The sequence below is a fragment of the Triturus cristatus genome, chromosome 3_2 (assembly GCF_964204655.1).
Source record: "Triturus cristatus chromosome 3_2, aTriCri1.1, whole genome shotgun sequence".
In the NCBI taxonomy this organism is placed as follows: domain Eukaryota; kingdom Metazoa; phylum Chordata; class Amphibia; order Caudata; family Salamandridae; genus Triturus; species Triturus cristatus.
Window position 1 is genome coordinate 34,686,112 of NC_140584.1, and position 22,709 is coordinate 34,708,820.

General features: G+C 45.4%; 1 protein-coding gene across 1 annotated transcript; it reads left to right on the forward strand.

Annotated features, from left to right (window-relative positions):
* The first annotated feature begins 246 nt into the window (after window positions 1–246).
* Window positions 247–14,050, forward strand: LOC146856766 (uncharacterized). Its single transcript, XM_085646990.1, has 3 exons — window positions 247–342; window positions 5,942–7,027; window positions 13,481–14,050. Exons 1-3 carry the CDS (start codon window positions 247–249, stop codon window positions 14,048–14,050), a joined length of 1,752 nt encoding a protein of 583 aa, XP_085503116.1.
* The last annotated feature ends 8,659 nt before the right edge of the window (window positions 14,051–22,709 follow it).

Sequence of the window (22,709 nt, forward strand, 5' to 3'; positions counted from 1 at the left end):
CCCCAGCGACACCTCCAGCTACTCCTCCGAGAATATGGAATCACCCACAAAAGCACCACCCGCTGTACACCATGGGCACTGATGTTCAACGGGGCCCTCTGTGACACCCTCCCTATGTGCCCAGGGTGGACCCCACCTCCATACAGTGAAGAAGACACCCTTGAGCGGAGCAAGAGGCAAAATCTCACCGCCAGCCGAAACAGGAGAGCGGTGCCCCAAGAGGTGTGAAGAGGGGACACAGTGATAATGAAAGATCGGAGAACAGGAGGAAAGTTCCGAACAAGGTACGACCTGGGCCACTGGACGGTGGTCAGTGTAAAAAGGACCCCGGAGAAAGCAACGGTACAGAGGAAGTCCCCATGAGCGCCGTGCCGCCAACAAGCCGTGCGGCACACAGTGAAGTGTGCCAAGAAGCAGGACCAACTACGCCAAACCTACGTCAATGGCACCTGAACCACCAGATTCCCAAATTGGTACCTGAGGTGGTCACCCCAGGTACAGACTGCTGGAGAATCCCAGACCCAGCTCCTGCCTGAAGGACTGTGTATGCCAAGTAAGGAGACGGTGGGCTCCCAGCAAAAGGGACAAGACTAAGTTGGGATGGGATGTAATGATTGAGCGGTCTAGAGCTCTGTCCTGGCTACGACCGGATATGTCGTGCTCACGCCAACGGGCGGAGCGCGCAACAATAAATAAGGGGGCGTGCCCAAGGATGGGCATTCGGCACCCAAACTATATGACGGTGTGGTGTAGAGTTATTTACACGCGCACGCCTAGGTCAGTGCACACCGAGCCCCGCAGCGAGGGGGCTTAAACTAAACACTGAATTTGAAGGGGATTCACAGTGGTTAAGGTGAGGTAGACAAGCAGCAGGAAGCAAAAACATCCTTAGATATAAGTAACTGAAGTTCAGGACAAGAGGGGGTACTATGCAAAGGAAGACCAAAAATGCAACTTCCTGAAAGTTTAGCAAAAAATAACACCCACTTGTATAACACCTCAGCACAGAACAGGAGTATGTGTGTTGGGTATAAGGCTACTAAATTAAGAGTTCAGGACACAGCGTTACGCTGGGTTGAAAGTGGCATGTTCATATGTAATGTGTTGTATAATTTAATAACGGTTATGGTGCACTTATGGCTTTTATTCACTACAATAATGCCCTATTCAAAATGCAAATCATTTACATGGTTACATTTATTGTATACTCTAATATCCATTGGCGAGGAGACTGGAGAGCGAGGCATAGTTTAAAGGGGGTCATGGCGCTTCAAACTGTGCCTCACTCTCAGGTGCACAGAGGCATTTTATACATAAACAAGTGGGCCCTGGACAGGATGCCAGCCTTTCAGGGGGAAACCTGATAGAGCCATCACTGCTCTTGCCCCGATGACCTTAAGTAAGTCTCCACAAATTGGTTTTGGTGGGGGGGGGGGGGGTAGACACAGAATATTTATTAGCAACAACAGTAGTGACATGCTGCTGGGTTACAGTATTGAAAACACACATCACTACCCTGTGCTGAACATTAGATGTAAACACATTTAGAATTTGTACCAGCTTGCTTATTTCAGTGACCTTGCTAAATAGAGCATGAAAGAGCTTAAATTGATGATAAATTCAAAGCTGTAGTGAGATGTTGGCCTGGTATATGCTGTCCACTAATTAAAGTGGGCACCTTGTACCAGTCCAAACAACCCTTATGGTGATTAGGTCAAAGATAACCTTTATTGAAAGCTATCCTAGTGGTAGCTATGGAGAGCAGCCTTCAGGCTAAGTCTTGAAGGAATGTTAAGCACCTTGTTTTACCAGAATGCAACCTTATAGTATTGGTTAAATGCCAGGGAAACCACACAGTAGTTATAAACAATATGTATTTATTATCTAAAACACTCTCTAGTTTCCTCTACACTAGGATAGAACACAAATCAATAATCCAGTTACATATAATCTAACGTAAGTAGCACAATACACAGTGGGCTCTAGGGGGAGACCAAACCATATACTAAATAAGTGGTATAGGAACCACGACTTGGGACTAGACGTAGTCTAGGAGGTGTAGAATTGCTGGGACCCCACGGAACCATCAAAGGAGAGTGATTCGAGAGAGACCCCACGGAGGATGGATGCAGAGTGAGAACATGACCGCGTGCTCCGTACAATTCTAATGGGAAAGTCGCGGTTGCTAAATTAGAGATTAAGGACCCTTCCCAGTGTAGTATGGGTTGGCCACTCCCTATTTGCAACACTAAGTTAGCAGAACCGAGCCAACTGTTAGAAAGCCAGCTTGCCGTTTCTGCTGCTTTGCACGCGACACTGTTGTTATATGTTATTCATTTTAGAAATGCTTACTCGACTTTGCGTTACAGGATAACAGTTTATTGTTTAACATTCTTAACAGTGTGCTGCGACCTTCTGATGCATGAGAGAGCCTAGATGATCCTGTGATGTGATTCTACTAAGCTGATCTATACGGTATGGGGTTCCCCCTGTTAGCCTAAGAGACCTTCTATTAGTATAATAAATCTATTAGTTACTAGAGAAAGGAGTGTGGCTGTTTACCACTGTCATTATTATTATGATTGCTCCTTTCATTGTGTATGGTATTGTAACAATGCTGATGGTTCTGATCTTAACCATTTGTCTGCTAGTGTTAGCCAAAGTACTGCATCTTAGGACACGAGGTTTATAAAATAAACTCTTTAAACTTTACAGTGTCTGTATTATTCTGTTGTGGACTGCTAAATAAGTACACACAGGTATTTCGGATTCCCAACACTCCTGAGAAATATCTAAGTCGCATGTTCTGGGTTGTCTATACATTGGGACCGCCTAGCTAGATCTAGGCTAACGAATGGGACACTAAGCTAGTCGGATATGGGGTTCTTGGTTCTGAGGGGAGTTTCTGGTACACCACAATTCTCTGAGGTCTTGGTTTCCTGCGCATTGTTCTGTGCATACGCAGAATCCCTGCAACATGGCGCCCAACGTGGTTAAGTTCTGATACGCCTTACTAGTACTTTTATTAGTCCACAACGCCCTCACTCTGGTTTCCGGATAACGGGAGTGACGGCTTAATCTACCTGAGTTTCGACTGAAGGTTCGTTCAAGCTTGAAAATTAAAAAGATTAGTTTTTACTGAACCCAAGTGCTACTGTAGAACTTGTCGTTATTCTTTAGTGTGTCCTAATGGCGGTCGATATAGCCGCGCATAGTCGGGTTCCTCTACGTTAGCATTTGCGGACGTATGGAGTGCCTGATGACGGGCTGGCTGTGGTCTTTGTGGTAGCTGCTGACGCAGCACACCCTTATGAGTTGTTTTACTCTTGGGTGACTTTTCCAGAGGTGAATGCGGACGATGATACGTTCCACACCTACACTGCCACACAAGTACCTGCGGCTTATGCTCCGTATAGGACACTAGAAATACCTATATCTGCCTGGCAGCATACCATTTGGTTTAATGGCGCCCTTCCCCATACGGTGGCACTGCCAAAACTTGGCCCTTTGTCCATTGCAGGGGCTGATTGGCCGGTGCTGGCCGGTTTTACACCCCATCCCAACTACATGACGGTTGGGGTGGCAGACTTACGGGTACTACACAATGCCCTGATTACGGTCCATAGGGCTTTGGTGCAGTACGTGTCGCGCAACGTGCAGGTGGGGGTGCCTGCTGTTGCGGGTCAGATGAATGAACACCGAGCCGTGGTCATTAGTCCCGTGATGGTAAATGCGGTTGTAGGCAAGCGCCCCCAAAGTAAGGATGAATTTCCTTACTGGCTTGCTGAAAAGTTTGATCAACTGGAAGCCGTGTTTCCAAACACTTTTCCTGTGGATAAACACAGGATACTCACCATTACTTTGCCGAAAGATCTGGTGCCTGATATTGTCGATTGTAACAATTGGGGCACGGTCTTTGCTGCGACCTATTCGAAGTGCTACGGCACTCCGTCTATGTCTGTACTACCCTCTGTCATCAAGAAAGTTCAAGAAAATCATGGTGCAGAGGTGGCCATTGAATTGGGAATGAGGCTTGTCGACAGCTTCGATGTGGTTTCTTCCATGGTGATGGGGAACCTAAAAGGAGATGCTCTGCAGTTCCAAGTAGGCAATATGCTGGAACTTGTGGCTCCTGCCGACAGGCCCAGGGAATTTGCAAAAATTATTGCAAAAGCCTACAGAATGGTGGGACGTAGCGCCTTAGGCGTGAAACCCACCGTTAAGATTCCTGATGTTGTACAGCAGACTAAGGTGAGTTCGTCTACAAAAGACGAAAAGCCCAAGTTTCCGAAGGAAAGTTGGCGAACCAAAAAACAGGGAAAACAGCAACAGTAACGTAGGTCGCGTTCTGCTTCGCCAGATCAGTCGTCTACTGAACGTAAATATGATTTGCGCGATCGTGCTAATATTAAGTCACCTGATAGATTTCAGGTTTCTGAACGCTCTCTTCGTTCTTCACAGGAAACATCGGCTTCACAATCCGGTGGCGGAGACCGTGGAAGAGGAAGGGGGGCTCAAGGTCGTGAGCAACCCTGCCAGACTGACGTAAAAGGCAAGCAGGACGACGCTGCACGTCAAAGACCTCCGTTTCAGAAAAAGAAGGTTGCTGCTCTAACTGCGAGATATGCCTCAGATGGTACGGACACTGCTTCAGAACCGGACATGGGCTCTAACGGTGTTAGACAGCGTGGCGGAAGTTACAGTAGTGCGGCAAGCACTGCGTCCGTATCTGGAGGTGACAGCAACTGATACAAATGTGAGTGTTGAAACTGCTGATACTCGCGTAGCCCCCCCTGAACGGATGTTTGACATAATCCTTAAAATAGAGGGTGACATACATCGTAGAATTAGAGTAGTCTTTTGGGATAATTTGTCATCCACTTATGACATTCTGTTAGCGGAGGAAGATTGGCCTCCGGCTTTCATTTTAGATGTTCCTAGAGGGGAGGTGGTGATCCTCCCCGCCTTTGGGCACACAGTGCCTATGGAACATGCTAACAGGTTGGCCGGAGAGTAGGCGCAGGCGCAAGCGCCTGCGTTGTATCGCAATCAAGTGGGCTGGGATAAAATTTCTCCCGATCATACGATTCCGTTGCGGTCCGATCCCCTGCCTCAACCCCAGTATCCCATGCATCGCGAGGCTAGATCTCACGTCGCGACTATCCTTGAACAATTGGAATATCAGGGAGTAATTGAAACTTGTGTGTCACCTATGAATAACCCTTTATTCACTGTGACGAAGCCTGACGGGTCGTACCGCCTAGTTTTGGATTACCGGCACTTAAACTCTCACTGCCGGACGTGCACGGTACAGAATACTCACGGGTCGGCTCTCGTCGATAGTCTTGTGAGAAAACGGTTTAAAACCACACTTGACATTTCGAATGGCTTCTACAGCCATAACCTGTCCCCTCAGAGTAGTGAGTGGACGGCTTTTACCTCGGGCGGTAAACAAAGAAAGTTTAAAAGGCTTCCGATGGGCTATAAGAACAGCCCTGGGGTCTTTGCTACTCGAGTGGTCTCTCTCCTTGAGTATATGGACCCGGATGCATACTCGTATGTTGATGACATCTATCTAACAGACGACGAGTTGCTTCCACACCTTGCTCGCGTGGATAGCATAATTACTATGTTTGCAGACTTCGGATACAAATTCAATTTTGCGAAGTGCCACATTGCCGAGCTCACAGTGTTGTTCTTGGGGTACAAACTCAACAGTGAGGGTCGCGGCTTGGCTCCGCACTTCCTTGAGAAGTGCGCTCGCCTTTGTACTCCTACAACGCTGAAGAAATTGCAATCATTGCTGGGTTTTCTGAATTTCGGTCGTACCTACATTCCTGATTATGCCCAGCGTATCAAGACTCTTTATGCCTTGGTACAACCTACTTTTACTAAATCATGCTGGCTGCCAGAGCATACAGCTGCATTGCAAACTTTGCAGTCTGATCTTCTTGCTTCAAAATACTTACAAACTCGTGATAACCACACTAACCTGGTCATTAGAATTGTGCCAGGCCCAGTGGGTTTCACGTACTTAACGTTCAATGAGGTTGACACCGTTCCCATTGCTTACAAATCTCATCTGTACACTTCAGCTGAGCTGCGCTTTTCCGCTGTCGAAAAAGTACTGACAGCAGTTCAGATGGCGATCCTGAAAGAACGAGCGCTATCACAAGGAAAGCACATGCTGGTGGTAACACCGTACCCTGCCCTCGAGGCAGTCACTAAAGCTAGTGTACCAAATTCTAAGGCTTTGCATCCAAGGTGGATACAATGGGCAACTTCCTTGGCTTCGCAAGACGTCACATATATCTTTGACGCGGCGTTGCAGTCTCAGGAGTTCTTGGATTATGAATTCGTTCATCCGACTCCTTCGACATTGCGCCCACTTGAGGAGTACCGTTGTGTCATTTACACTGATGGGTCTGCGCAACCCGCTACTGGATCAAAGCACGCCTATTCAGCTGCCTGCGCAATTGTTGTGGGTACCTTCGTGAATGGAGAGTTCCAATCTGAAGCTGTGCATACACAGACATTGGGTGATTGTACCGCGCAGTTGGCTGAAGTTCGTGCTCTGATGCTTACACTGGAGTACGCTGATCTTCGAATCCCCACTCTTGTGGTGTGTGATTCGTTCTATTGTGTTCAATCTTACAATGACAATCTACATTTTTGGATTCAGAATGATTTCCATGATTCCAAAGGTAGCACAATAAAGCATAAAATGCTTTGGGTTCGAGTGGCAGCACTTAAAGAACTGCTGCCACTCGTGAATGTAATTCACACTCTTGGTCACCAACGAGTTGGCGTCCATGCTGTCGGTAACAGTCTGGCTGACGAGGCAGCAAAAACAGCAGTGGCGACATATCTAGTAGCAGCAGTTACAAGATCAAAAAGTAAGATCGATGATGACATCTTGGCGGCTATTGCCGCTTCCGAGACTGGGAAAAACTTTCCGAGGGGTTTCCCTTCTCGCTACCATTATCGCTTAAGTCCTGATAATGTCCCGTTAGTGAGGATTAACGACGTTGGTGACAGATTGATTCCCAACGCGGACTGCAGACCATCTTTGATATCAGCTGCCCACGAGGGTGTTGCGTCTGCACAAGCCGGAGTGTCGGCTACTATATCTCTTTTGCAACAACGTTAGTGGTGGTACGGTTTGTACAAACAAGCGCGGGCATACGTTCTTAATTGTGACATTTGCCAGCAGATTAAACCTTCCTCTGCAGCGCGTCCACCACAAACACAGTTGCATATATCTAATCAACCACTTGCGTGCGTTTATTTAGATCACTGTGGTCCTATTACCTCTGATACTGCGTACAAATATATCTTGGTTGCAGATGATTCGTGCACACGTTTCCTGTGGGTATGGCCACAAAGGAGTGCTGATGCCAGAACTGTCATCAAGGATTTGCGTGTCTTTATAGGGAGTTTTGCATGTGGTACCCTTCATTCTGATCAGGGTCCTGCGTTCGCCTCAAAGGCGTACAAGGAGGCCATGAGAGAACTGGGGGTCCAAGTCAAATTTTCGTCTCCATACCGGCCTGAGGGCAACAGTGTTGTGGAGCTGATGAACCGTGACCTAAAGCAATCTTTGACAGCGAGGGTATTAGGTACAGGCCGGAACTGGCTCTCCCACTTGTATGACGTACAACGTGCACTTAATAATCTCCCTAGAAGGTCTCTGGGTGGGAGGACCCCGTACATGATGCTCTTTGGAGTAAGAATGTTTGTCCCGGACCTTGATGGTCTAGACATGGCATCAGCGGCCGCCCCTTTTGACCTAGTTGACCACTGTGCTGTATTGCAGAATCTACAAGAAGCCAGAGACACTCTAGCGAAAGGACACGTACCCTCTACATCAGACGCTGCGCTCCAGATTCCGGTAGTCGGCTGGCTACCTCGAGTTGGTGACCTTGTCCGTGAGAAGGTGGAGAACAAGAAGGAGTTTGGCCTCTCTTATCGTGCACCGGTCCCGGTGCTTGGAGTCCTGGGTACGCGTACAGTTGTTTTACCTCCACTTCCTGGTCGCAAGGATAACAGGTACATCTCGATTGACAATGTCAAGCTACAGCGGGTGGCCAATTCTCCATAGTATGACACCTTCAGTTTCTTGCCCTTCGATGCTGAGAAACTCTGTTGTGGTACCACCCTCTAACATCTTGCCTGAAGTTTCCGTTGAGCTTGCAGTTGCTGCTCCTTCTATGCCATCTAATGCTGGTGGTTTACCTTATGATCCTGAGTATGCTTATCCAACAGAAGTACCTTTGCCTCTATTACATTCAACAACAATTGCCCAGTCACATTCTTCCTTTGAAACTGAATCATTGACTTCCACTGCCCCTTCCAAAATTTCTAAATTTTTTGCCTGGTTCAAGAGACATTTTTTGGTTGCACCTGGGACTTACATCTGGCTGGTGCTAATAAGTATTTTTTTGTTCATGTCCATTGGCTTTGTGGTAGTGTTTTTTAAATTGATCAATGGACACTACCTGAATGAACGATCTGCAATTCGCTTAATTGATGGAACTTTAGCCCCCCATTCCTCATCACACATCATGAAAAGGGACCAGACTTTTGTGAACATCACCGCCTGGCCTGTACGTGATGGAATTGCTTGGGATGCTGTGAACTTTCAAATTCATGGTCCCACCGAAGTGATTAATGTACCAACTGTTTTTCGTGTTTCTATGGGTGATGTAGTTAAACAGAACATCCGATCAGATGATTGGGATGTGCAAGCGATAGAAGCACTGTTTTCTGATTTAAAATATTATGCTGCATTTGATGCTGAAGATTTGTATTTAAATACTGCAAATTACGGTGAACAATTTTGCTATCAACATTATGGCACACATTTCCTACACAGAGCAAATACCTCTCGAAATGTTGTTAATTTCACTCAGTGGGAACATTGTCCTGTCCCTATGCCTGGCAGCTGTGCCACTTTAGTGAAAAAATTCACATACTTTTCGGATTTTAGTGTGTCTCACCCTGCATCTTTTTATTTTAAGGTAGAAGTGGAACAAGCTTCTAAGGTTAGACCAGGGGTCTCCAACCGGTCGAGACCCTGTGAGTAGCTCGCGCCGAGTGCTCCTTAATTTAGTAGCCCATTGGTGTTGTTTGGGCTATTTAGGCTTGTTTCATTGTCCGTTGCCCGCCCTCACCCAAAGCAGCTGCTCCGATTGGCTTGAGCTTAGCTGGGGTGGGGCGGGCCGAAGAGGATGATGTTCCTTTCCTGCAGAGTCTCGTGACAGGGCGCGCGCAGAGTCTCGTGACTACGTGTTTACGTGCCCCCTGCCTTTTCCACTGGCACCGCACTGTCCATTGTGCGAGTGCGACGTGCGGAGCTCAAGCAGGCGTGGCAGGGCGGAGCATTGTGGAGCAGTTTGCAGGCCGAAAGGACTGCTGCACCCGCGCGTACAGCCTTGCACCAGACTTGCAGCAGGTAAGCCACAAAACTCTTAGTTTTAGGACGGTGCCCCGGTAAAAAGTAATGTAAAGGAGTAAAAGTCATGCCATGTTCAGGGCGAGGGAGAAGGAAACGACCTTTCTGCAGGCACCGGCACATGTAAAAGTCAAATATAGTGACAGCAGCCATGCAAAACTTGCCAATAATAATTGATGATCTTTAACAGTGTAGTAGCCGCTGTAGCGATAGCCTGAGATGACACAAAATCTTCCTTTTTTATTCGAATAGGTGAGTAAGGCTCCAGCTTCAGTCTTACCACCTTTGTTGTGCGTTGTGAGGGCCCTGTTCAGCGGCCTTCTAATTCTTCTCTCTGCCTCCGTCTTATGGTTATTTTCTCCCCAATCCTGGTATGAGCCAATTCAGTTTGCTAGGGAGCAGCGCAGGGGCCGGGATTGAGCCGATATCCAGGGTCTTTACAGTGATTTCATCTTTGTTAACTGCCACCAGCAATTCCAAAATGCATGCCTGAATGCCGTCGCTGAAGGATTCAGTATCCGCCTCTCAGCCGTGTTTTCAGCAGCGCATAGCCCCGAAACGGACGAGGCGGGAGTCGCCTGCCGCCAGCGCCCCTCAATGAGACTTAAGTGCTCGGGTGCGGCTGTGTGTGCCCGGGAGGCTGTCTCATCCCGGGCGCCTGAACTAAACAAGTGCAGGAGAGCAGAAATGTGTCACTCATCCATTATAAATGGCAAAATAGACTGTAATAGCCATATGGTTGCAATAAACCGCAAACATGTTTTTCTTCATTTTTCACACGTTTAATTTTGGTTTTTCTGAAGTGGCGAAAGATTGCATTGGGAATAGGGGTAAATAGCTATTTTGACAATGTATTTTAAAAGGCTGCATTTTGTTTGGCTCCTAGGCAGTCAAAATCTAACAGAGAAATGAATCTCCAATGAACTGGGGCTCATTTTGGGCACAACCCATATGCCATTATTTCCTTTCGATAATATCTATCTCTGAAATTCTCACAGAATGTGACAACAGCTTCAGATCGAATCTTTTTAACTCTCTAATGCGGTATAAGGCATAGCCATAGAATACAACCCTTGAGCATATTCACAGGTTGGAGAAGGAAAGAAATTGAATTGATACAGGAAATAGCAGACAATCAGGCTTAAGTCGATATGAAAGCGGCATTGAATTCATGACACAAAATTTCAGAAACATTGGCCAATATTGCTGTTAGACCTGGCACCATTGGCGTGGGTCTCCCTTCCATTTTTCACTGTTGTCTCCTCTGTTTTTGCTGGTAATGGATACTCTGGGGCCGGCGCTGTGCCACTGCCATTCAGTGCCACAGCGCGAATGCTCCCTGTGTAAAGATGACATGTGATTTGGTATACCTCTTAAGTCCCTAGTAGCGTGGCCTGTGTGTGCCCAGGGCTGCTGGTGGGCCTGCAGCGCTGGTTTGCGCTACCCACAGAAGCAGCTTGTAAGTGTGTCTCAGACCTGCCACTGCCATCTTGGCTGTGCACCCACTTCCCACCCCTGAACCTTCCCTGGCTTGGCATCATGTAAGCCACCCCTATGGCAGGGTGCATTGTAAAAGAGAAATAGTCAGAGCGAGAATGAAAAAAATGTACAAAAGAGAGAGAGGGAAATCAAAGACAAGCAAAGTAGGAAAGTGTATAGGAGAAAAGAGAGCAAAGGAGAAACTCAGAAGTGAGAGGATGAAAACCAAGGCGAGAGGCGTGTAGGATAGCCCTGCAGTGAGTCAGTGATGCCGCTACTCGGAGTCTGCTGGCTGAGGCAGGCGGAGGCTTCACACCAGTAAGGCTCATTGAGCAGCTGAGGGGACAGGTGGGCACAGAGTACATTACAACATGTCTAAGTTTAAAACTTATTTTGCAAATGTGGGCCACTTTTTTTACCTATTTGATTTGCCTGCCCTATATTAACAAGATAACATAACAGGTCTATTTGTAAAGCGCATGATTACCCGAAGGTCTCCTGGCACTGAATAACAGATGTTTATTGTTACCCAACTCAATGGTACTCATTTTATCGACCTCAAATGGATGAAAGGCTGAGTGGACCTGCTGGGATTTAAACCTGTGACCATGAGGTCGGACACAGGCCCCTGCAGTGGCTTCTTTAGTGCACTGAGCCACCAGACCCGGCTTATAGGGCTACTTCTAATTTGGTGCCAGGGCCTCTTTCCTGTCCCATTCCGACAAGCATTGGCCTCCGCTTGCACGGCTTGTGCTTTGGTTGTGTCACTGTTGTGGCTTGTGCTTTACTTTTTTGTCTCACTGTTGTGGCAGGGAATGCACTGCATTTAAATTTTAACATAATATGATGCATTCCTATTCTTTCCCTGCACTGGCACACAAACTGCTGCCCCCTAGTGCCAACACAGGCACCCCTGTGCCATGGTGCAAGGGTGCCTGTGTTGCAGACAGATTTGTTTTTACACAGGAAAGGGCACCCATGCTCCACTCACGGAACGCCCCGCTGGGATAGAGTAACGCAGCACATCGATTTGCACTGCCTTGCCTCCATATCTATGAGGCCATTAAAGGCCACACAGGGTGGCTTTATGTGGCCTCATAGATTTTGTACAGTGCACCTTCAACTTATGCATTTCAAGGTGCTGTCATGTGTGATGATGAAGAAAGGGGAGGCATTGTGTTGCAGTATTATTAGCATAGGTAGGGCACACGTACTCAACATTTTTACTCTTGCTTACAGCCTTAACAGCTAATCATGGATGAAGAGCCAGGTCCCTCCAAAAGGGTAAAGAGAAAGACTTACTACTTCCATCAAGAGTGGGAGAACAAATTTTTATTTACACAAATTAAAGACAACTGTGTATGTTTAATCTGTGGAGCAAAAGTTGCAGTGGGAAAAAAGGGCAATGTTGAGAGGCATTTTTCAACCAAGCACATGCATTTTGAGAGGAAGTTCCCTAAAGGAAGCAGCCTGAGGTCACAAAAAGTAAACAAACTGAAATCTGCATTGCAGACACAGCAATCTTTTTTTACGAAGCCCACGAAGAAAGCCACTGCGGCTACTGAAGCATCCTTTGTAGTTACTCATCACTTGATTAAGCACAAAGCAACATTTTCAGATGGAGCCGTTGTGAAGGAAGCAATGCTTCTAATGGCCAACTCCTTATTCAAAGACTTTAAAAATAGCCCTGAAATTATGTCTGCCATTTCAGATGTGCAGTTAGGGTCAAACACTATGGCAAGAAGGGTATCTGCATTATCGACCAACATGATAGAGCAGTTAGAGCGCGATTTAAAGACATGCAAATATTTTTCTCTTCAATGTGATGAATCTGTTGATGCAAGCGATATTGCACAGTTGGCAATGTTCGTTAGAATGGTTTTTGAAGATTTTACTGATAAAGAGGAATTTTTAACTTTGTTGCCTTTGAAAACCACAACCAGAGGATCTGACATTCACAATGAGGTGAAAAATTATTTTGTGAAACACAATGTCCCATTGAAAAAGTTAGTGGCGATAACCACTGATGGTGCACCCGCAATGATAGGGCGTCATTCTGGCTTCATTGCCAATTGTAAAGCAGATCCAGATTTCCCTCCGTTATTGAACTACCATTGCATTATACATCAACAGGCAATATGTGCCAAGGTAATGGGGTTTGATCATGTCATGACTCCTGTTGTTGAAATTATTAATTCAATTCGTGCAAAGGCCAAGCAGCACCGAACCTTCAAATTGTTTCTTGAAGAACTATCAGCCGAGTATGGTGACCTTTTACTGCACACTCAAATCCGATGGCTTAGCAGGGGAAAAATACTGCGAAGATTCCTTTCGCTATTGCCAGAAGTCAAAGCTTTTATGGAGTCTAGAAATGAAGATACCACACTGTTATCAAACACTCAATGGTTGCTCGATTTAGCTTTTTTGACAGATGTGACAGAAAAATTAAATGTATTGAACTACGAGTTGCAAGGCAAAAACAAGACAATAACCAACATGGTAAGTTCTGTGAAAAGTTTCAAATCAAAACTTAACCTTTTGATACAGCATGTGCAGAAAAGAAAGATGCAGCACTTTCCCTCTGTGCTCCAAATCCTTTCAGAAAACAAAGCTGAGGCTGAGTTCCTGGACATAGAAAAATACAGTAGCCTCCTCATGAGGCTTAATCAAGAGTTCAGTGACAGATTTAGTGATTTTGAGCAACTGGAGCCCTGTGTGATGTTCACTTCAAACCCCTTCATGGAAGTGGATGTTAGTGACATTTCAGAGAAAATTAGTGCGCTTTTGAACCTTGACTCTGCCACAATGGAAATGGAGATTGTCACACTTCAAAATGACATTGAATTGAAATCAAGGAAATCTGACATTAATTTCTGGAGTCTTGTGGATGCTGAAAAGTTTAAGAACATCCACACAGCTGCATTGAAACTTTTTTCCCTATTTGGCTCTACCTATCTTTGTGAATCAGCATTTTCGGATATGAACTTCATAAAATCTAAGTTTCGCAGACGTCTAACTGACGAACATTTAAATGACTCCATAAGAGTTGCCCTCTCAAGCCACACCCCAGATTACAAGGGATTAGTGGACACCATGCAGTGTCAAGTCTCTCACTGAAATAATTTGAATGCATTCGCAATTAATACTTGTTCAATGACAGTTCCTGGTGAAATCCCAAACCTAGGTATCTGTTTCATTATGAACACCAAGATTAAAGTTGCTGCAGAGAAGAATCTTCAGCCCCCAGTTTTTTTTTTTAATTAATTGACCAAAAACAAAGGAACTTGTACTGCAGGTCTGTTTTACAAACACAAGAAAAAGTAGCTGGAGAGAAGATTCTTCAGCACCTTCCCAACTTTTGATTTGCTGCACAAGAGCAAAGCAGTGTTTGCTGGATGCCTGGTTTATTGAGATCAAGGAAAAAAGATAGCTATAGAGAAGAATCTTCAGCATCTTTCAAAATTCCTTTTGTTAGTAACAGTTGTTAGAGTTGAACAAGAACAAAGCAATGTGTAGTTCAGGCATGGGTTTCAGACACCAATGAAAAGTAGTTGGAGAGAAGAATCTTCAGCACCTTTCTAAATGTTAACATTTATTTGCTGCACAAGATAAGAAAAAAGCAGTGTTTACTGGAGGCCTGGTGTATTGATATCAAGATAAAAAAAAGAGCTAAAGAGAAGAATCTTCAGCATCTTTCAAAGTTCTTTATAGCTGAATAAGAACAAAGCAATTTCTACAGCAGTCCTGGGTTATTGACACTCCTACAAAGTAAAGGGAGCAATAAGAGTGGAGGACAAAATCGTTACTTTCCAATCCAAACAGAGCTGAAGTTCAGCTTATCTGGCAATTGAAAACCACAGCGATCTTGTCAAAGCTACAGTAGAAGAATCTATCTACAATTGTGATTCCGCAAAGCTTTGCACAGGCTGACTGCCACACACTGTGACTACTTCACTGTTATAATGACTTCTTCGCAACTGCCCCCGCCAGGCTACCAGATTACACAACATTAGAGGACATCATACAGTTCCACAGTGAAGGTAAGATTTCTGCTCCTGTTTGTTTGTTAATTGAGCTGCATTACAATGATTATTTCAGTGACAGCTATTGATAGGTCCTGATTTTGAAGCTATGAATGGTCGTAAACTAGCGGTTTGCCAACAGCACACATGCAAAGTCTTTTCTTTCAGTGTTATTGTGTTCAAACCACAGTATGGGCTCCGAAGAAATAGGCTTAATGTCAATGAAACTGGGCGGGGGTGGTCTCTCGGAAAAATGCGCGAGGTGCTTGAGATTTAGTAGCTCACGACGATTTTCACTGACCAGAAGTAGCTCTCACTACACAAAAGGTTGGAGACCCCTGGGTTAGACTGACACACACCAAATTATTATATTCCAAATCCTTTATGGATGAATTGGCTATTGGAGGTTATGACCTCTGGAAAGCTACTGTCGATCTTAAATCGGTTTGGGGAACTAAACCGTGGCAGGTACAAGGAACAGAAGCTTTGCATCGTGCCTGTCTTATCCCAAATCATATGTTATTTTTAAATTCAACTATTTTTCAGACCACCTGTTTTGGATTGGCTATATCTAAAAAATTGAATTCCCCCACAATCCCGGATCTGGGTGCTTATCCTAATTGGGCGAATCACACAGATCTGTCCCTTACTATGTTGCAGTCCCTCGTCTCCAACACCACCTTCAATATTTCAGCAATAGATCCCGAAGGATGGTTGGTATGGCAGACGGGTTCAGATTCCTGTCAACGTCGGTTTCTGGATTTGACGCCAGGGTATACACAGCTTAGAGTAGACCATCGTTTTCCATCGTCACACACGGTAACTACCTACTCGGTAGGTAAGTTATGCCAGTCATGGTTGCAACATTCCACATTAGCTTCAGTTAAGCTTCATTTATCACGGTTAAATGACAAAATAGATTTAAATGATTTTATTAAGGGTCCTGCGACTGGCAGGTCCAAGAGATGGGTTTATGCTATTTACAATGAAGTTTGGAAATTGTCACAAATTGAAGCTGCGTCCATGCTACGTGCTATTGACCAGGCCAATATGGAGAAAGTATTGGCTGTTATAGATAATAGTATTAACACCTTGTCTTCTAGAATTTATACATTAGTTAATATTGTTTCATCTGTCGTAGACATTGTACAAGATGATATGTCTGTGTTATATCATGGTCAGAATCAGTTGCGTTCAATTATGCAGTTTGCATGGACCTTGCAAACGTTAAAAGCAGGGAAAGTCCCTTGGGATTACATGAATACGTCTTCGTTATTCCTTCCTTTTAATTTGACCGATAAACAGCAGTTCATGTCCATGAAAGACACAACTTACGCATTACTGCACATTGAAAAACTAGAACCTTTACCTTTTTCTGTTGCTGAATTGAATTCGGCTGTGTGGCTTGTACACGGATTGATCACGTTGCCTTTTTCACGGTTTAAGTTCAGTTCGTGCATGAAGCATTATGCCATAGGCAGATATGAACAGCTTGGTGATGCCTTCCTGCACGAAGTTTGGTCACTTCCTTTCACATATAGATGCGTGAGAGATGGCAAGGAAGTTTATTTGAAAGGTGAAGAATGCACTTCCGCTCCTGATCATTCAGTGGTTTGTAGACATATACAATTACATGGCGCTTGCAATATACACGCTCCTAATTTAGCTTGTGTCCTAAAAGGTATTCCAATGCCAGTTATAACGTCTTCTTTTAAGCTGCTTGCCAACGGTAGTTATTTGCTTTTAAATAATGAAGCTTGCTGTGGGATGTTAGCGGGTATTCCTTACATAGTCACCGTTTCACAAAGGGTGGTTTGCTGTAATAACGTCCTTTTCCCACCCCCGCACGGCAGGCTTGATATATCCATCTGGCCGGCGATTCCAACCTTGAACGCAGAGTTCAACAGGATGAGTAGAATAAGAGCTCTTTTGTCTCAAAAAGAAGTTTCTTTGACTTCGTCCCGTGAAACATTTCTTCTTCACATAGCAAACACACGCACTGAAGTACAAGCTCTTTTAAATACTGACCTCCCCCTACATTTTGGAACGTTGATACAGACTATCTTTAATGCTTCGTCTACGACTGGCCATGTTCATTTTTTTTAAATTGTCGGCTCAGGCCTCGTGACATCTTTCCAAAATATTTTTGGTGTGATCCCCGCTTTTTTACATTCTATTTTTTCAAGTGTCTTCGGAGGGTTTCCCTTGCTCCTCGCTCTTGGGGCCGGGATCCTCTTGTTGATCTGCGCATTTCGTTATGGCTGCACGCCTGGGGTTACAAGACAGAATGCTCCGCCTGCTCCATCTTCGTAGCCAGATGCTTGATTACTACGGCACTTTACCTCTGGCGACCTTAAGCGTCAAGTATGGATTGTCATTCCGGTTTGCTTATTTTACCTGTGTGCAGCCCGTCTTTCATTGCCTAGATTGTCCCGTCCAATGGGCTCTAGACTTGTGTCTGTCAAACTTGGTGTCACCTGACCCGGATTTTGATGAACTAATGTGTCCATTACTGGATCATGAGTTTGCTTGTTCTGGAATTGGGTTCATGGCTTTGGGTGCTACACAAGGAGTCCTTGGTAACTGGGATATCGGAGAGGCAGCTATTGAATTCCTTGAACGAAGTTATCTCGAGGATGCTGACAGTTGTCCTGTTATGGTGCTGGATGCTCCGATAATTGAAGAACACGTGTGTTCCTTTCCCTTACTAAATTGGATGGCAGATACTTTTGCGGAACGCTCCAATGATTTCCTCTTGGAAGCTGTTGCAACTTATGGTGCATATACCTTGATGGATTGACTGTTTCACATAGTCAAGACAGGATGCATCCATAGATGTCAATTTTTTATCGAAGATATTTTTTAATGGTTTTTTCTCTGGGACATCGTTTTTATTTTTACACGATTTTTTCTTCTTTTTTCTCGAACTTTACACTTACCTTATATGGACTTATAGTTCATGCCCTTGTTTCTGTTCTATATCACTTGAACTCTGCGTTCTTGATAAGTGCGCCCCTAGTGGTTAGTGGTTCGATCAAGGGGGGGTGTAGTATGGGTTGGCCACTCCCTATTTACAACACTAAGTTAGCATAACCGAGCCAACTGTTAGAAAGCCAGCTTGCCGTTTCTGCTGCTTTGCACGCGACACTGTTGTTATATGTTATTCATTTTAGAAATGCTTACTCGACTTTGCGTTACAGGATAACAGTTTATTGTTTAACATTCTTAACAGTGTGCTGCGACCTTCGTCTGTACATCATGTAAAGAACAAGTCTAGGACACTAGACGGTGCAGAGTGTTGTGTTCAGATTGATCGTACCACTTTTTAGACATATCATACATGCAGCTGCCAATATCTGAAGGACAAGTGCCTTTAATATTACAGGAGAGAATGTTTTAGATTCATTCGAACAGAAGAGCTGATGCATGAGAGAGCCTAGATGATCCTGTGATGTGATTCTACTAAGCTGATCTATACGGTATGGGGTTCCCCCTGTTAGCCTAAGAGACCTTCTATTAGTATAATAAACCTATTAGTTACTAGAGAAAGGAGTGTGGCTGTTTACCACTGTCATTATTATTATGATTGCTCCTTTCATTGTGTATGGTATTGTAACAATGCTGATAGTTCTGATCTTAACCATTTGTCTGCTAGTGTTAGCTAAAGTACTGCATCTTAGGACGCGAGGTTTATAAAATAAACTCTTTAAACTTTACTGTGTCTGTATTATTCTGTTGTGGACTGCTAAATAAGTACAAACAGGTATTTCGGATTCCCACCACTCCTGAGAAATATCTAAGTCGCATGTTCTGGGTTGTCTATACATTGGGACCGCCTAGCTAGATCTAGGCTAAAGAATGGGACACTAAGCTAGTCGGATATGGGGTTCTTGGTTCTGAGGGGAGTTTCTGGTACACCACAATTCTCTGAGGTCCTGGTTTCCTGCGCATAGTTCTGTGCACACGCAGAATCCCTGCAACACCAGCAGATTACGAAGACAACCCTTGTAACTTAAGAGTTTGAAGAGCCACCCCAAACGTGGGTATCTTTGTACCAAAGTTACCTATCCCAGAGGAGCTGGGTGCATAGGTGCGAAGTGGTGTTGGAAAACCTCGTCGTTTTCTATGGATGTTGACAAAGAAATGCTGCTGCTGGAAGTTTGAAAAGTGTCCAGTGGAATCCAAATGTGGATTCTAGATTAGAGGAACCTGAAAGCAGAGGGGACAGAGTCTGGGTCACTTTGGAGTGAACAGGGGCTCGGGAGACGAATGCACACCGATGTGGGGTGCTTCAGGTGTGTTGACGGTGATCATGACTCTTCAGCTGCGAGGACCCAGAGACATCTAGGACAACCAGGAGCCGGAGGCGAGCTGTCCCACGAAGGATGTTGAGTGCTTAGGGGTCAGTGTCCGGCGGGATCCCCAACAAGCCTTGGCAACGGCAAACAACGGAGATGGTCAACTTTGGTGTCGATCTGGCCCTGCAAGGACCAGAAGACTCACCACAGCAAGGGGAGTCAGGGCAGGCCTGGAGCAAACAGGGGAGCCCATATAAAGCAAAGTTGACCCTCAAGTGGACCCATACGCCAAAGGCGTTACGAGGGGACCTCAGGCGGTTTCACAGGATACCAGCTAGCAGGGCACAGAGTGCGAGGATGACGAAGTTCTTCTCAGAAAAGATGCGCTGGGGTCAGGGCTCCAAATTGCCCAATGCACGGAATTGTTGCATGACAACAAGCATGTGCAATTGCAAATGAACGTGGTGCACAGGGGTACGGGTATACGGTCCCCACGAGGGATATTCACCTCAAACTCAGTTAGAGGGCAGCTCAACCGCAGAGACCTTCAGAAACCCACCTCCTGTGTTGCTGGAGCCTTCGGAGTCCGCAGGAGCTCAGGATCAGCAAACCGGTCAGATGTGTTACAGTACCTGCGTTTTCCGGGGAGTGACTCCTTCACCCCAAGGGAGATTCTTCTGTTGTCCTGGAGGTCCACAGGGTCCAGCACGGAGCCTGTAGGGATCACAGACAGAAGGAGACTGGGGACGGCAAGGAAAGACGAAGTCGAGCCCAAGGGAGGTCCAGCGAAGTCCAGCGTGTCCAGACGGTCGAAGTGTAGTGGTATCTCCTTGCAGAATCTTGTCCACGTAAAATCTAATGTCTTGTAGCCAGGTTACCCCTTTTTTTACCCATGTGAAAGGGTTGGACAGGTTCTAGGGACCCTCCTAGGGGATGGACAGGACAGAGAGGTGGCTACACCCATGTCCTTTGTCCAGTTTCGCGCCAGAGCAGGAGCAAATGGCTCCCAGAACTGGTTTGAGCTGGACTAAGCACAGGGACACCAAATGTGCCCCTCACGCAGACTTTGTGGCACGGAGACTGTGCACCCACCCAGCCCCAATACACTAATCTTGTCTGGGAGGTGGTCACACCTCCCTGTCACAGGATACCTATTGTCCGACCTTCCTCTGCGCGAGCGTGGCTCAGCAGCAGGAGGGCAGACTCGTGTCTGTGGTTGGCAGCATCCATTTTGTGCTGTAAGGCTTGAGAAAGTTGGTACCGGTAGACTTAGTTACCCCTAGAACCTTGGTTCTGAGAGTAGGAATCATACCTCCCACACCAGTTACTGGTGTGGAGGTATGATTCCAAGGTGTTTGACACCAAACACGACATACTTCGTTGCAGTCGTTTTCGATATAGCATTTACCGCGAGGTTATAATGCACCTCTACCTATATGTCTGGCAGTCTTCTGTTTATGAATATATAGCCTTGAAACCTCAGCAAAGCTATTCAGCGGGCATGAGGCTAGGTATGGATTTCCTGAAGTGGATCAGATGCACCAAAACAGCATTCGAATGTAGGGAGATCACATGAACTGTGCTGCCCTATTGATACCCTAAGGTTGCATCTCCTTTCACAACCATATCGTTAATGGTTCTAGCTCCAGGCTGAATAGTATTGGTGATAGCGGGCATTCACGCCCCAGCCACCAAAGTTTCTACCACTTGATCTAACCTCAGCAGTTGGGACCCTATATAATAGTCCCACATGGCCTAACAATATTGGGGCCAAAGTCCATTTTGTGGAGGACCATAAACGGATACTCCCAATTGAATTCTCAAGTGCCTTTTCAATATACAGTGCCACCACAGCACAATCCTCCGGAGACTTCCTAATTGAGACAATATCATGATTCAGGTGTAATATGTTCATTAGCATATTGCGGCCTGGCATGGAGCTGCACTGATTCTTATGACCAAACACTCCAAATCTAGTAGTTAGAATCTTAGAGATAATTTTTGTATCCACATTTGGCATGGATAGGGGTCTAAATGAACTAGGATCTGCTAAGTCTGTATCCGGTTTGGAATTCATTACACTAATAACCTCACTCATGGTGTCCGGCAATCTATCGACCCGATTAACTTCTAAATGTACTTATAGCAACTTGTAAGACACTATGTCTGTGTACACCTGGTAAAACCCATCCCCTCCAGCTACCCTTCTGTTTGGCAGACCCTGGGTTGCCGTGGCTACCTCCTCCTTAGTAATATCTAACTCTGTCTTCCTGAGACAGTGTCGGGAGCTCAATACTTCTCATCTATGTCTCAAGTCGTAGGATGTTCAGGAATTGTGAATTTTTATATAGCTGCACTAAATAATCTGATAAGATTGTGTTTATGTTAGACTGTGTCACTTCTGTCAAGTTATCTGTCCTATTTAGGGTGAGACTCAGACCAATAGCCTACCTGATTTGTCTCACTCCAGTGGAGCCTTTGCTTATAATCACAAATTGTGTGTTTGTCCATTGTATCCTAGGCATCCGCTATATATTGGCAAAGGTCTAGTCTGGCTCTTTTCTGTGAGGTGTCGGATGTTTTGTGTGCCTGAAGCTGCTCTACTCTCACCACCTGCTTTGCTAGAGTGTGCTGCACGTTTTGCTTAGTGCTATACATTTTTCACATACATTCCCCTCGCAGTTGAGCCTTCAGGGCCTCCCACTTTGTGGCTCATGTATCAATTATGTTCTAAGTACTCCTCTAACTTCAAGTTATTTCAAATCTAAACATAAAGATCCAAGCTGACTAATCAGTCATCCTTAAGTAAAATCTCCCTGAGATGGAGAATAGATTCCATCTTGAAATGATGGCACATACCAAATTGTTGAAAAGTTTTAGATTCATCACGAGGCAAAACATTTTGTTATTCTTCTGCACCAGAAAGATGGTGCTGAGAAAGCCCGAGTGATCGAATTGACTTTGTTCGATGGCCTGCTAGAAGAGAAAGGGTTTTATCTTGAATTAAGCAAGATTGAACCTGTGAAAAAAGAAGAGGATGAGGCATCTGTGATTGTAGAGGACATTGATAGAGTTTTATTTGATACATTTCCATGCTTTGAATTACCCAGGGGTCTGTGGTGAGAGAAAAGCATACATTCAGACACAGAGCTGATCTGCCCCTTATGGGAGGTAGGCCAGAATCAGAAAGTCCTACCTGGAAATTGTTTTCCTTTATTCCTGTATTCTCTGGAACGGAACCCTCTGGCACAACGGGTATAAAACTGTGGTTTGTAGCAAGTGTAGAAGTCGACCTGGGATTGCTGGTCTAGGAGCATCTACTGGAGGATTGACCTCTTGTGGCATAGTGGCCGGCAAAGAGCCTCCTATCTATGTTGGCCCTGGCAAAAACCAGAGGAGAACATATTTTCTTGAGGGAAATCTGGGCTTTGTCCATAGTGGCAAAGGTAGTGGCAT

What these genes read in the sequence shown, in the direction of transcription:
- LOC146856766 (XM_085646990.1), top strand. Translation starts at nt 247, where the DNA reads ATGAAAGATCGGAGAACAGGAGGAAAGTTCCGAACAAGGTACGACCTG. An exon ending in GGACCCCGGAGAAAGCAACG is followed by an intron (nt 343 to 5,941) that starts GTACAGAGGAAG and finishes CAAACTTTGCAG; the next exon opens with TCTGATCTTCTTGCTTCAAA. An exon ending in CGTTAGTGAGGATTAACGAC is followed by an intron (nt 7,028 to 13,480) that starts GTTGGTGACAGA and finishes CTTTTGATACAG; the next exon opens with CATGTGCAGAAAAGAAAGAT.